Source organism: Malaclemys terrapin, chromosome 11 (assembly GCF_027887155.1).
Source record: "Malaclemys terrapin pileata isolate rMalTer1 chromosome 11, rMalTer1.hap1, whole genome shotgun sequence".
Taxonomy (NCBI): domain Eukaryota; kingdom Metazoa; phylum Chordata; order Testudines; family Emydidae; genus Malaclemys; species Malaclemys terrapin.
Genome location: NC_071515.1, coordinates 19,201,491 through 19,216,303, shown reverse-complemented (window position 1 = coordinate 19,216,303; position 14,813 = coordinate 19,201,491). Strand labels below are relative to the sequence as shown.

General features: G+C 40.6%; 1 protein-coding gene across 1 annotated transcript in view; it reads left to right on the top strand.

Annotated features, from left to right (window-relative positions):
• PARD3B (par-3 family cell polarity regulator beta) overlaps positions 1–14,813 on the top strand; it is a 658,517-nt gene that overhangs the window by 617,191 nt on the left and 26,513 nt on the right. Inside the window, exon 22 of the mRNA XM_054043471.1 lies at positions 3,578–3,657. Coding sequence (XP_053899446.1) covers positions 3,578–3,657 — 80 coding nt within the window. The remainder of the gene's footprint in view (positions 1–3,577; positions 3,658–14,813) is intronic.

Here is a 14,813-nt window from a genome sequence, read left to right as displayed (position 1 = left end):
GGACAGTACTTGCTTTTTAGGCAAAACAATGAATGATGCAATCTGAAGCTGGTATTGCATCATACATGATATGAATTGTATCATGTTATTCCTAGAAGTCATGGATGATGCAATCATAACGAAGCTTACATCACTCTGCTGAACAAATTGCCCTATATCAGCTCTAGAAATCATACAGTGTCGTGATCTCTTATTTGTCAGTGTTTGATTTTGCAAAGGGACACATTTCTGTTTAGCCAAAGTGAGCAGAGATGCCTCGTACTTGTGTGAACAGTGCAGATAACTTCAGCTATGTTTGTGGTGAAGTGACTTTTGCATCACAAAAGTGCAGTATAACCACTATGGTTAAGAAAGCCTATCACCTTTATTTTGGCTGCAAAATTGGAGATCAGGACAAGAGGTGGGCCCCACGCATATGCTGCAACACTTGTGCAACAAATCTTCGCCAGTGCTTGAACAGGAAAAGGAAATCTATGCCTTTTGCAGTGCCGATGATTTGGAGAGAGCCAACAGATCATACCAGCAATTGTCACTTCTGCATGGTGCCTCCAGTTGGGAAAGGTGTGTCAAAGAAGAAAAAGTGGACTGTGCATTATCCAAACATTCCATCAGCTATACGCCCAGTACCCCACGGAGAAGGACTGCCGGTTCCTGATGCATCAGAATCATTCTCACTTGAGTGAGACGAGGAAGAGGATGAAACTTCTGGTCCTGAACCATCAATGTCACAGGACCCACATTTTCTCCCATCCTCCTCCTCTGAACCATACCTCATAACACAAGGTGAACTGAATGACCTTGTCAGGGATTTGGAACTACCCAAGAGTAAGGCAGAGCTGTTGGGCTCCAGACTACAGCAGTGGAATCTCCTGGCAGGTGATGTTAGGGTTTCCATGTTCCATGACCGTCAAAAGGATCTTGTCCCATTCTTCTTCATGGAAGGTGATCTTGTAGCCTGCAACAACATCAATGGTGTGATGGCAGGCCTCAACATCGTTCACGATCCAGATGAGTGGAGACTGTTCATTGATTCATCAAAGACGAGTCTTAAAGCTGTTTTATTGCATAATGGCAAAATTTTGCCATCAATTCCAGTTGGTCATGCAGTCCATATGAAGGAAACCTATGACAACATGAAACAACTTTTGAGGTGCATAAACTATGACCAACATCAGTAGCAGCTTTGCGGCGATTTGAAGGTTGTTGCTCTCTTGCTTGGTCTGCAGACTGGATACACAAAGTACTGCTGTTTTCTCTGCGAATGGGATAGTCGTGCAAGAGATTCCCACTGCATCAAGAAAGATTGGCCACTCCGACAGTCATTGGAGCCTGGGAGGAAAAGTGTTCAGCATCCACCACTTGTTGAATCAAGGAAGATTTTGTTACCACCCTTACACATCAAGCTGGGTCTGATGAAGAACTTTGTCAAGGCCATTGACAAAACACAAGCAGCTTTCAAGTACCTCCGTGGAAAATTTCCAAGGTTAAGTGAAGCTAAAATAAAGGAAGGTGTCTTTGTTGGTCCTCAGATTCGTGAACTTCTTCGAGATGATGATGCATTTGACCATGCACTGCGTGGCAAGGAAAAGACGGCATGGAAAGCCTTCCAGTTAGTGGCAATAAATTTCTCGGAAACAACAAGGCAGACAACTACAGGTTGTTGGTGGAAAACCTCCTCAAGGCATACAAAAGCCTTGGTTGCAACATGTCACTAAAGATACATTTTTTGCACTCTCATCTAGATTTTTTTCCACCAAACTGCGGAGCAGTGAGCAACGAACACGGCGAGCGATTTCACCAGGACATTGCAACAATAGAGAAACGCTATCAGGGCAAATGGAGCCCATCAATGCTTGCAGACTATTGCTGGACAGTGACAAGAGATGCTCCATTTAATGAATACAAGAGACAAGCCAAGAAGCGCCAAGTAGACACTGAATAGGACTAAACTATGTACATAATAATTTTTTGCCTTTTGTTTCATAATAAATTTTATTTATATAATCCTTTTGCTGATTTTTAAAGTGTTACATAAACAGGACAGGTGACATATTATCATGTAAAGCAACCATAAACACATGAAAAGACCTAGCTTTACAATTTATGATTTAAACTCTACTATCTACACAATATACATAGACATAAAATGTAAAAACTTAACTGTCTTAGAAACAGTAGCCAATCAGTTGTTTTAATTGTCATATTTGAATTCAGCACATCAAAATGCATAATAAATAGCACATTTTATCTCTGAAGCAGACGACTTCTCAAAAATTGTAGACCAGTGTAATACATCTGTTTACACTGGACTTGGTTTTTGTTATGGATCTCTCTAAGAGATATTTTACATGAAAACATTATATACAGGTGAATAAGCCTAATTAACTCACTGCACAAACTTTCCATCACGACAGATTTTAAATCTCTTTAGTGAAACTGACGTATTGTGCATAAATGCCAAGATTGACAGAAGGGTGCTCTCTAACCTGTAGAATGTGAAAAACATGTTACTTTTAGTTTGTGTTTCCTCTTTTTATAATCAGACATTTACAGAAAGCCGAGTGTGATTTATTCTTTTCTTCTTAATGAATTGTTAAGAAGTGTTTGAAAAGGCATTAAATCTTCCCTTCTGCCATGAATCTGTAAAAGGGGAAGAGGATTTTAAATGGCCTCACGGTATATTGCTTTATAAAACTGCTGATTCTAGCAGTGCCAGAATAGGACTACATACTTTAATGTAGGAAACACTGAATGCAGTCAGTGAGCCTTCTGCATTTATGGAGGAAAAGACTAATAGCTACATTTGAACAAGGCTCTTAACACTTGGGCCATCAGCAGGCATTGAGTGAGTGAAATTGGGAAAACTCCTATGAGCTAAAAGCATCTAAGTTCAGCATTCTTCCCTCAGTTTGAGTCTTCCTGATAGGATTTCACACTCCAGCCAACTCGAGCTGCCATCTTGAAAACAAACCAAGTAGAGAACTGATGTTTTCACTGAGCGCATTAATGCTTCACTTCTGAAATGACACTAGAGCATGATAAATGCACCGACGTCCCTGTTGGATATTCAGCTTTACAACAGTGTTAGGGAAAGCTTCTAGATTTGTGTTGTGAGTGAAAGCAAAGGTTGTTTATATCACCTTTTTTACTGTAGAAAACTTAACAGATGATAAACAGATCTGGAACTAGTATGTAAACTCATTCTTTCCTTTGAATAATGTGTGCATTACTCAGCAATATTAAAATGCTTTTATTTAATCAGGTTTATCTCCTGATTTTACTGAATTACAGGTGGGAGACTAACCAAAAACGTTTACAGTATCCCTGCTGGCCTACTGCCAAGGGAACCGCACTGAGGAAGGTACCTGTTCTAAACAGTCCTTTGATATGGAACCCTTTCTTGTTAGCAGTGATAAGATTAAGTATGGGATTTGTGGATTCTCTGAGCCTCTGCCTTTCTTTTGTTGATTTTGGCACCCTGCAGCATCATTTGTTCTCTGATTATCATTTTGAGATGCATTGTCAGTAACCAGGGTGTATAATTGATCTTCATCTCTAATTACTCTTCTCTCCACAGGTGCCTGGAAAAGGTCCAGATGGGAGTTCACACAATCTCCACTTTGAAGGGATGGAAAGGCAATATGCATCCTTACCCAGGTACATCATTGAGGCTTCCTCATGCACTGATTTTATCTGCATAGAACAGCCGTCTGGCTCTGAAATGAGAGATTATGTTGCAGTTTTGTCTCGCTGCCTTCTGTTGATGATTTAGTGCCATCTTTATAACTGTATTAATAATTTAGACAGTTGATTTAAAAAAAAATAAAGTCGTTCTCATTGAACATGTCAGCAAGAGTCATGATCCACAGGGGAAGAACATGACATTGAGGAAGCTTAGTGTGCTAGAGTTATAGCAGGTCTTAGCAGGGCATAACTGTGACAAAGTTTATAGTGCTAAAATCATAGCTGGCAATGACAGAGCATTGCTGTGAGGCGTTTGCACTGCAGCCGTGACAGCTCCTACAGTCCCACCATTGCTGGAAGGAAAATTTGACTAGCAATCCTGTTCCAGTATGGTAACTATATACTGTAATTCAACCCTATTGGAAATGAGAGAGAATTCTTAGGGGTTTGGGGGGCTTTTTTATTAATAATTTTAGTCTGGAATCAGCAGGGCATGACAAAGAGGAAACCTTTCAAAGATTACAATCCAGATTCTGTGGGAGTTCTAATAGGAGAGTGTGAGAATTAGCAAGCTAGAAAAAGAAATGAAGAAAGGTTAGAGCAGTGGGGAGAAAATGAAAATAGAGAATATTTATCCTCCAAGCATGCTAAGCAAGAAAGTGGCTCTTAGGTAGAGATGTGGAGGAGCAAGTTTTCCTAAATGAGGGTGAGACAATCAACTAGTGCCACATTTCCTGGGGACCCCAAAGGGCATGGCACATCGGTGCTGGTATTTTTAGGAAATAAATGAATGTGCATTCTAGCTATATCTTTTCTTCTATTTTTTCCATTTGACTGTTTGTTTCTAAATGTGTTATTGCAAAGGCTGATTGACCTTAATGTAATATGACATACCACTATGAGCTAGAATATAGAGAATAGCTCAATGCTTGAAAATAATGAGATCTCTCTAAGAAAAGCTGTTTCACAAACTTCAGCATTGTTGGACTTAAGTAAGAACTTTTTAATGCATGATGTGTTGTTTAAACCACAGAATGCATCTGTGGTTCAATGACTGCCTTTTATCAACTTGTATTGGTGGTTGTTTGCAGTGGTGGTCTAGTGATGTTGGTCCCAGGATATTAGACAGACAAGGTGTGGGTGAGTTAATATCTTTTATTGGACCAACTTCTGTTGGTGGAGGAATATGCTTTCAAGCTTCACAAAGCCTCAAAGGACCTGATGAAAAGTTCTTTGAAACTTGAAACTGTGTCTCTTCCGTCAACAGAAGCTGGTCCAATAAAAGTCTCACCCACTTGTCTCTCATATACTGGGACCAACACTGCTGCAGCAACACAGCTTAACAGAGTGCTGTTTGATTCCCAGCAATGTTTTTTATATTTTTTCCTGTTCTCATTATCCATAATATATGTCCAATTCTTTTTTCTGAATCCTACTAAGTTCTTGTCCTCAGTTATCTTTTAGCAGCAAGTTCCACAGGTTAAATATATGTAGAGTTAAAAAAAATTGCCTTTTTATCAGTTTTAAAATTTACTGCCTTTCAGTTTTATTGATAATCCACTTGTTCTTGAATCACGAGAAAAACTTGAACAGTAATACCCAATATACCTTCTCTGCACCATTCATTGTTTTGCATTCCTCTTTCATGTCCTCTCTTATTCATCTGCTCTCCAAACTAAACAATCCTATTCTTTTCAATCTCTCTTAATATGGTAGTCTTCCTATGCCGCTAATCACTTTAATTACCCATCTCTGAATTCCCTCTTATTTCAGCTATATCTTTTTTTGAGATAGGATGACCAGAACTGATCACAGTGTTCCAGATATGAGCATACCATTCTTTTATATGACATTAGACTGGATCTCGCTCAGCTGCCCATCGCTGACTGCAGCCTGACTGATCTGCAATAGGCTAGCGTTTTCCCCAAGCTCGTCATGGGAAGTATGATCAAACTGAGCATCTTGAACATTGTGGGAAATTTGTAAAAAATGTGGGTGGTCTGATCTAACGGTAAATTATCAAAATCCTTCTCACCTTCCTTTTATCAGCCAATCAATGCAAAAAGGTGTAATTGAATGTAAACAACTGGCTTTTAGGACTAGACAGGGGTGGTGGAATTGGGTTGCAGAGACCATTTCCTAACAAATTAAGCACATTTCTAATCTTACACAGTTTTATAAAAGTAAGCCTCTGTCACCAGCACGTGGGACTTACCTAAATTTGCCAAGTTTCAAAAGTCCCAGGGAGGAAGGGAGAACACTTCTGCAACAGAAAGGAGAGCATCCGGGCTTGGGCTGTGGCTGATTTCTCTTGGGAAAAAAATCAGCACAATAGCTGGAATAATGAGATGCCCATGCAATAAAACTGTTACTGCTACCTGGCAACAAGAAGGAGCCATGTTGGAGGGCATGAGAGATTGGAATGAACGAATGAATAGGAGAGCTTTGGCATCCCTCTGAAATGGGCAAGCGAGAACTAGGGTTACCATCACATTATTTTGAAAAATATGCCGTACATTCCCAGGGCGCCCGTTCAGCTCTGAAGGTGTGCGAGGCTACCTACAAAGAAGGCATGATTGTCACTGGTAGCATACCCAAGCTCTCCTGCTATATCTTTCATTAAAGTTCAAATCCCAGCTTTAAAACACCGTGGCACTTCGCCCTATGGCCTTATGTTTTCATTTCCCTTCCCTGTGGGTGCTGAGAAGTTTAACCAAAGCACAATGGATCAGATTCTTAGCTGGTGTAAATCAATGTAGCTTCACTGGCTCATGACCTCTATTTTATAGCAGAATTAGAGAAAACGCGGTTCTGTACGTGTGCTTGCCTTGTCAACAAAAGAAGCAAAGAATTTAAAATATAGGGAGGTAATCCTGCTCCTATTGAACTCAGTGACAAAACCCTGCTGGCTTTGATGGGAGCAGGATCTGTTCTATCTAAGGTTATTTTTTAATTAAAAGTTGAAATACTTCTGTCTGTTTTAAAAAAAAAAAAAAAAAAAAATAGGCAACAGCCTTAAAGGAAGCTTTAATATGTGACTAGCTTAATCAGTAGCCAACTGAGTTACGTGGTCAAGTTTTTATCGAAGCTAGTATCAGATTATGGGCTTTATTTGAAAACATCTAGAGAGAGGCAAATGTTATCTACTGAGTTATTGGTGTGTTACTATGGCAGGCTAGTGACAGGTCCCCGTCTCAGACTGCACTGTGCTATATCATCTCCTGAAGGGAAGCAAAATGGTAAAGGCAGAACATAAAGCTTTGCAAGAAAGATACAGTTCTTGGCACTCAGTAGTTATGCAATGCCCCAGGGCTAAGGCTGAGTAGTGCTGAATGGTATTATTAAGCAATGTTAAATCCTCCCTCTTAGAAGGAAAAGGGCTTGATTCTTAGGCTCCTCGGGGTACTATTTGGGAAATAGGAGCATGGCTATAATATGAGGAGCTAGAAAAATATTTGTGGTCGTTTGTTTGTCTTCAGTAACCCACCTCTCTCTCTCACACACATTTGGTTAAACCAGTGGACAAATATGAACTTGAAGCTGGTTTATTTGCTCACAGGTTTGTTTTTTTTTGCACTTCAATTTCATTGCAGTCTGTCATAGTGTAAGCTATAATTTTGCTCATGGCAGCCCCAATTGGAGAAATATTGTGTCCTAAGCACAAAGAGTTATTCCTTTCTTCTAATGGATTCAATAGTAGGCTCTGACTAGTAACTGGGCTGACAGTCACTAAGACAGGCCCAGGGATTGGTGATGCTGTGATATATACCACAAATCTCAGTCCCCTTGCTAGTAAGAAATGCTGATGCCAAAAAAAGTCCATGTTTCAGTTCCTCTCATGATCCAAGAACAAGTGTTTGTGGCAAAAAGAGCATTAAAAAATAACTGTAAAGACTAAAAAATGAATTCAGATTGTATCGATCATTTCCATGGCCAAGGAGAAGAGGACTGAGCAGAATGGCACTTTACATTCACAAGAGTGTTTAAGTTCAATATAATATGTACCATAAAGATGGGAAATCTATTAATGTATTAATTAAAGAAGTGGCAGCACAATGCCTTTCCATTGTCAGGAGACTCATGTTCAGGATCCACTCTGCAGCTTGCACCTCCTAGGTCAGTAAATAAAAGGGGTATCGTAGATTCCAAGGCCAGACAGGACTATTGTGATCACCTAGTCTGACCTGCTTAATAACACAGGCCCCTAGAACCTTACCCAGTAGTTTCTGCATCAAGATCATAACTTCTGTTTGAGCTATGCATGGGTAGCCAAACTGTGGCTCACGAGCCACATGCAGCTCATTACCGTTAACGTGCGGCTCGCTGAGCCCCCTATGCCACCCACCCCATTCTCCACCCACCACACTTGGGGGGGAGCTCAGGACCTCTGCCTTGCAGTGGGGTGGTGTAGGGTAGGGTAGGGAATTCTGTCCAGTGGGGAGGTGAGCCTTGGGGCTTGAGCCCCACAGCGCACCAGCCGGGCCTCATGGCTTCAGCAGGAGTGGGGCTGAAGCCCCAAGCCCCAGCAGGCATCTCTTGTGGGGCTGAAGCCCCAAGCCCCAGCAGATGTGCCCCAGCTCTCGAACTTCTGAAGATTGTCGTATGAAGCTTAGAGGGTCAGTAAGTTTGGCCATCCCGGAGCTATGGAATGTCTTCTACAAAGATATCTAGTCTTGATTTTAAGACTTCACTGATGGAGAATCCACCACTTTTCTAGATAAATTGTTCCACAGGTTCTTCACCCTCAGGATTAAAAAATTGTGCCTTGTTTCTAATCTGAATTTATCTAGCTTCAGCTTCCATTCATTGGATCTTGTTGTGCCTTTTTTGGCTAGATTAAAGAGCTGCCTACTGTCAGAAATCTCTGCTCAAGTAGGTGCTTGTACTCTGTGATCACTTCATCTCTTAACCTTATCTTGGATAAATTAAAGAGGCTGAGCTGCTTACGTTTCTCACTAAAGGCATGAAGACAGCATTGTCAAAGGAGCTGAAGCCTTCCCTGCTGGACAGTTTGTGAGGCAGCATTGACAGTCATGTAGGCAAAAGCCATTTCCCACCATTCTGGGCAAAAGAAGAGTTTTCATAACAGCTGCCCTCATAAAGGAGGCTCTCAGAGAGACAAATAGGAGGCGTAGGCTCCTCACCAAGCTCTGGCATCCTCATCAAGTTCACGCTAGTTGCCATCATTTCGAGATTGTGAAGTCTGCTTTTGCCTACAAGTCTGCTCTCATTTTACAGCTTCATTGCTTTTCCCTTGTGCACTGCAAATAACTCCCCACCTCGCCTGGCCCTTCATAACCTTCAACTCTCATCTCATCTGCTCTTCCATGCTGCCTTCATCTTCTGGAAATGCCTCTCACTCCCACTGTACAAGGCAACAACCCTCTTTCCATGCGAATAATTCCTTAAAATTCTTTTTTGAAACCTGCATCTGTATTAACCTGCTTCAGTAAAAATGTCACCTGCCAATTAAAAATGGCTCCCTTCTTGGATAGAACCGCCATCTGGCTCATCCAGTGCATTCTGTGTTTGATTTGTATTGTCTGTCCCATTTAAACTGCTCTCCTTTGGTACACAGCTAACCAAAAAATAATCACTCTGTCCTATGATATTATTCCTGGGATGGTCTACCTAGTTATCTTCTGACACCTTTCCTAGTGCTTAAAACTTATCTGCCCTTCTGTTTTCCTTTGTTTGTCTCTTCAATTAATATCTGCATTATACACTGCCTTGGAATTTCCATTTGCTTACTGCAGCATTGTTTTTAGCACATGCAAGAGGATGGCAATGATATTACATTCAACAGATATGTATTCCAAGTAATGCCAGTACTGATCATTGGCGCCACTGCAACTTTAGTAGCAATAACCTGGGACAAAGGAGAGTGCACAGAATGACCCATATGTTGTATGTTTATAAATGTGTCCTTCTTGCCAAACTTTTATCAGCAATGAAATAATTTATTAATCCAAGTCCAGACAGATCTTGAGAATTATCAAAGGTCTGTTCCTTCATGGAAGCTGCGTTACTGAGTATATCTTACGCATTTGTACAAAGCTAATCCGTCAACTTTTGATGTTCAGTAGAATATACTTCCCTGTTACAGTCATCATAGAATTCGAAATGTTCACCTTGAGGTTGAAACAACTCCGATTTAGCTGCATTTATTTTTTTTCCTGCAAAATTCTGTAGAGAGGTAGGCAACTTTCTCATCTTGGGATAAGCAACAATTAATCTTTATCCCTCCCTCCTCCACTCCATCACTGACCACTCTATCCTATATCTATCTTAGTGATATCATACTAATGTATTTTGATATCCATTCTTGTCCTTAAGTCACTGCACTGTAAACTGTTGATTGTCACACAGATTATGTGGTCACACACATATCTAAACTGGTTAACTTGCCTCAAACCTTGCCTTCTACTTCCACACATGACAAATCTTGAAAAATCAATGAAGTTCATGGACAGTGGAGGATTAAACTTCCTCCTTTCCATCAGTTTTCCCAGATGGAAAATGCAGTCCCAAGCACCTCTCCCTATTGTGTCTCGAGCCTGTCTGAATGACATCTCTGACTCCACCTCACTCCTAGGGGCTACCTACACTACAGAAACGTCAGAGGACTGGTGTGACGAACTGGGACTGTTCTTAATGTGGTCTGTGAATGCTGACAGGGGAGTGTGGCTAGGATAGTCTGCATTGGGGGATGGGAGACTGACCGATGGAGAATACCTGAGCATGTAACATGAGAACCCAGGAAGGGGTTAGAGGCCAGGTGACACCTTTGCCCGGGAAACTGAACAAAGGCTGTGGGAGGGGTCGCTGAAGGCAGAGTCTGAGGAGCTGGTTTGTGAGGTGGCTGGGAGGCAGAGAGGGCTCTGACCTCCCAAGGGGGCTGGGGTGCCCGAGGACCCCAAGATGGACCTAACTGAGGGGTATCCTGTTGTATGTGCCTGCAAGACCTGTCTTGGACTGTGTCGCTGTCATCTAAATAAACCTTCTGCTTTACTGGCTGGCTGAGAGTCATGGTGAATCGCAGGAAGCCAGGGGTGCAGGGCCCTGAGTTCCCCCACACTCCGTGACAATTGGTTACAACATGATTGTCCATCACCTGGTTAAAGTTTGTAGTGTGCACTGGGACCTAATAATGGTATAACTGGGCAAAAGTGTGGGATGTATATGCACAATCAGGCAGGGAGATCAGTTTGAGAAGGTCAAGTCCACTATTCTCAGTTGGGGCCAGGATGTGGGGCTGCAGCTTCTCCATGCCACTTGTGCAATCTAGCTACTGGAACCATGTAAAACTTGATTCTCTGGCCCCTTTCTTGTGTGCAAAATAGTGAGGAATAAGGCACCACCATGTGGTCACTCCAGCTGCAGTCCAGCATAAGGGTTGAGTGATGCAGGAAAAACTCTGCTGGCCCCTCTACTCCAGTGTAAACTTCCTTAGGGAAGAAATAAATCTTTTGATACTGAAAAGATCTAAAATGATGGTTCTTCAGTATCTGGAGCCTTGAATCCTCCTGAGTTGGTACCAGCTACGTGTCAGTTTCCTGACTGTAATGTTTGTATGTACTTCCCCATTTGCTCCCAAAAGGGGGTTCTTTCATAGATAGGTTGATGCTTAGGAAAGTCCAGATCTCCCTCATTTCTTATATTATTCTCCGAGCTCTCAATGTTTTTCTTTTTTATTGTCACTCTCCCATCTGCCTCCTATTGCTTATTGCTGTGGGAATCATTGTTGTGCTGAGTTTCTTGACTGTGCTCAAATGTTTTGCTCAATACGCCACTCTCATTCTGCATACTTCTCTCTTCTGTCCTCATCTTGGCACACTGTCAACCATTGTTTCTCAATCAGGGAGCTTCTATTCATTGTATTCTATGTGGTGGTCTCATGAAGTCATCCTAATGTGATACTTGTCTGATCTCCACTCTGCCTAGCTCCTTCTCTGTTACTTTTGTTTTCTGCCACATCAAATAGCAGTTTTACAATACAAAAGGGGGAAAAAAAGATGATGATGATATGATGGAACTTCTTGTAAGAATTAAAATGCTTTCAATGTCAAGGAAAGGATACTTAACTGTGCTAATTAAATGTGAGTTTACAAAAATAACACTTAATTTTAGATTGGCATTTTAAATCTGCCTTTGGTAAAAAAAAAGTACCCAATGATTAGTGGTTCATGGCAATTACAAAACGTGGCCCTTTTATTGAAAATACAGCAAAATCTTAAAATCTGATATCTTCCCATGCAATGATCTCATTATAAGTGAAATATGTGTAGGGTTTTAGTTGGTTTTAGTTGGTTTTAAAGTCCTGACAGGTGTGTTTTGAATCCGTTTTAATGGGAATATTGGTCTTCCCAAGGACCTCCAGGAAAAAAGTGGTCATAAAACAGCCAAGATGAAATACACGCAGAGAAAAAAAAGAGATTGTTCCTCCCTGATAGAGCACTAGCTTGGGAACTGAGCTGATGTGCTCATTTAAAGATTAGCTTAAATCCAAAATCACAGTGGAGTCTAACTACCTAACTTACTGTACTTACCACTGCCAGGTAATAAAACTGATTACTACAAAAACTGCCTAAAAGCCAGAGCTATCAAGAAAGTCATTATGCTTCGAGGAGGACAGAGTCTAAATCCTGAATGGAATTTCTCATACCAATGATCGTTCCATACATGTCAGCCATTCAAAGCAGAAACGTGGAGATTCTCTCATTTCTGCATATTGGTACATGCAGCATTTTATGGTGAAACTGTGACCCAGTATCACACTGATAGCTTCAGTCTTATTTTGAAACACAGAGTCAAAATCTAATCCCCAGAAAGTGCGTGTAGAGATCATAAACAAGTGTATTTATTATCTTAAATAAATAAAGCAGGCAGCAAAGTGGGAAGGTTGGTGCTAATTTTAAACATATCTCACAAAATGGGCTTGCATCTAAGCAGACATGACTTCTCCAAAACTCTTGTCTAAAAGGAGGGGTTAAAGATTGTAAACAGGATCATAGTTACAAAAACCTTATCGTAGAATTTGAAAGTGAAGACGGTTTGTTTTTAGGAGTAATTTCAGCTTCCTTAAAAATAGAGTGGAACATTAGTTGAAATTAACAAGATGCTTCCTATCTAAGCCAAATTAGGTCTTTACTACTGAAAGGCATTCTTTAAGAAGTCAAGGGTCAAGACATCAAGTCACGAAGTGCAGCTGTCAGGCCACCTCTGCAATTTCCATGGGAGTAACTAAAGAAAATTTAGCAAAGAAAATATCTACAGCAGCAGGGATATTTCTTACAAAAAAACAAAAACTAAAAAACAGATCTCCCAGAAGAATACTTTGGAGGTGGACAGGGGGGCTGATAGAGGTGGGTTTTGTCAGTTTTTCTAATAAAGCCTCTCAACTCCTCATAGCGAAGAGCCAGTTGATGCAATATGGAATGGTTTAAAAGTCAATTAATTTTTTGAAACTAAACAGCTGGCCTAGGTTGTAAGTAGATATTAGTTGGGATAAATAAATATTCTTTAAAGTGTCACGTGAACAAAAAGCATGAGTCTTGTAGAGAATTTAATGTATGTTGAGGCATAAGGGCCTCCTACTAAATAAAAGGGTACTAAATTCTGCTTAAAAAAAACTAGAGATCTAGAAAAAAGGCTGTCTCCAAGGAGAAGCATTTGAGTTAATATTATATTACACATAGTGAAATTATGGAGACATGGCCTCATTAACAGAAAAAGAAGCACTATTAGCCAGCCCTCCAATGAGTACAACAAAACAGATTTTCAGCAACAAAACATTAATGAAAGAAATAAGTGTCAGTAAAAACGTTTTAGGTTGAGATGAAGGATCTGTGGAAAAAAGATAAGTGAATGCAAATTAAAAAGAGTAAGCTCAAATTAAAAAACAAAGAGTATGTCCCACAGAATACATCAACAGAGTGACATGCTGAGTGAAACCTGGGGAATGAGATGTGCTACGAAATGCAAATGTATCCTCTGCATTATCAACATTGATGTTGAAATCGCCCAGGAGACCAACAGATTGGGAAACTCAACTGGCTGGTTTATAAATAGAAGATCTGTATACATAGGGTGAAAACATAGCTGCTTAAGATGTATTATAAATGAAATCTGAAAAAGTGTAGACCTTGGATTTTTAAAGTGAGGAAATGGCACTTTGTTTTTCCTTGAGGTTCACTTAAAATAAGTTGAGGAAGAGACAACTCTTCCAGCCCAAGCTCTTGTGATTCACTTTCTCTATATAAATAGACCTGGAGGTAAGGTTGAGAGACAGGCCTTCACCAGTGAAAAGTGGCAGTAATACCCAATAGATACCGCCAGCAAAGGAGGAAGGAAAGAATCCATCAATACATAGCTCTGACACACAGAACGTAGTAGGTCCAGTTTTGTAGTTTGCTCCATCAATATTCTTCAGCAAGCTTCTAACAGCATAATCCATGAATGTCTTACCCCTTCTATCAAGTTTCAGCTAGACTCCAATAAACAAATAGCTGTTCAACCATTGTACTGTTGGTGTCCACTAGTAAGGCAAGCTGCTGTTGGTTTTTATAACCTCCGCCCATCTCCTAGCCTTTATCCAATCTTTACAGGACAGATGTGGTAGTTTAATTATAGTAAAGAAGGTTTTATCACAGAGTTATGCTGTCATAGTATCAAGATGCTGGCTCTCATAATAAACATATAAAGCGCCCTTAGCAACTATGCTATTATGGAACAGGAAAGAAGAAAATATGATAAGAAATAGAAAGGTAAGTTTTTTGTGGGCCATCTTAATTGGACAGCTTACGAAATTTACACGCCATGTAAACCTCAGCGACTGAAATATAGTTCTGGTTCATTAGCAAATATGCAGCACACATACTACAAGCACAAATGATACCACATACTAAGAAAGCAAAATAAAATGGAATGCCAGGAGGGATAAACCGAGCCATATAGAAGCAGTAGGGCCAGACTTCTTAACAAAAATGAAGTCAGTGGTCACTAGTGTTCTCAGTGAAACCATGGCCACCTTGTGTGGAGAGAGTTTCACAATATTAAAAAGCAACAGAGGGTCCTGTGGCACCTTTAAGGCCTGGTCCCCACTTAGTCCGGACTTCGGACTAAGGTAC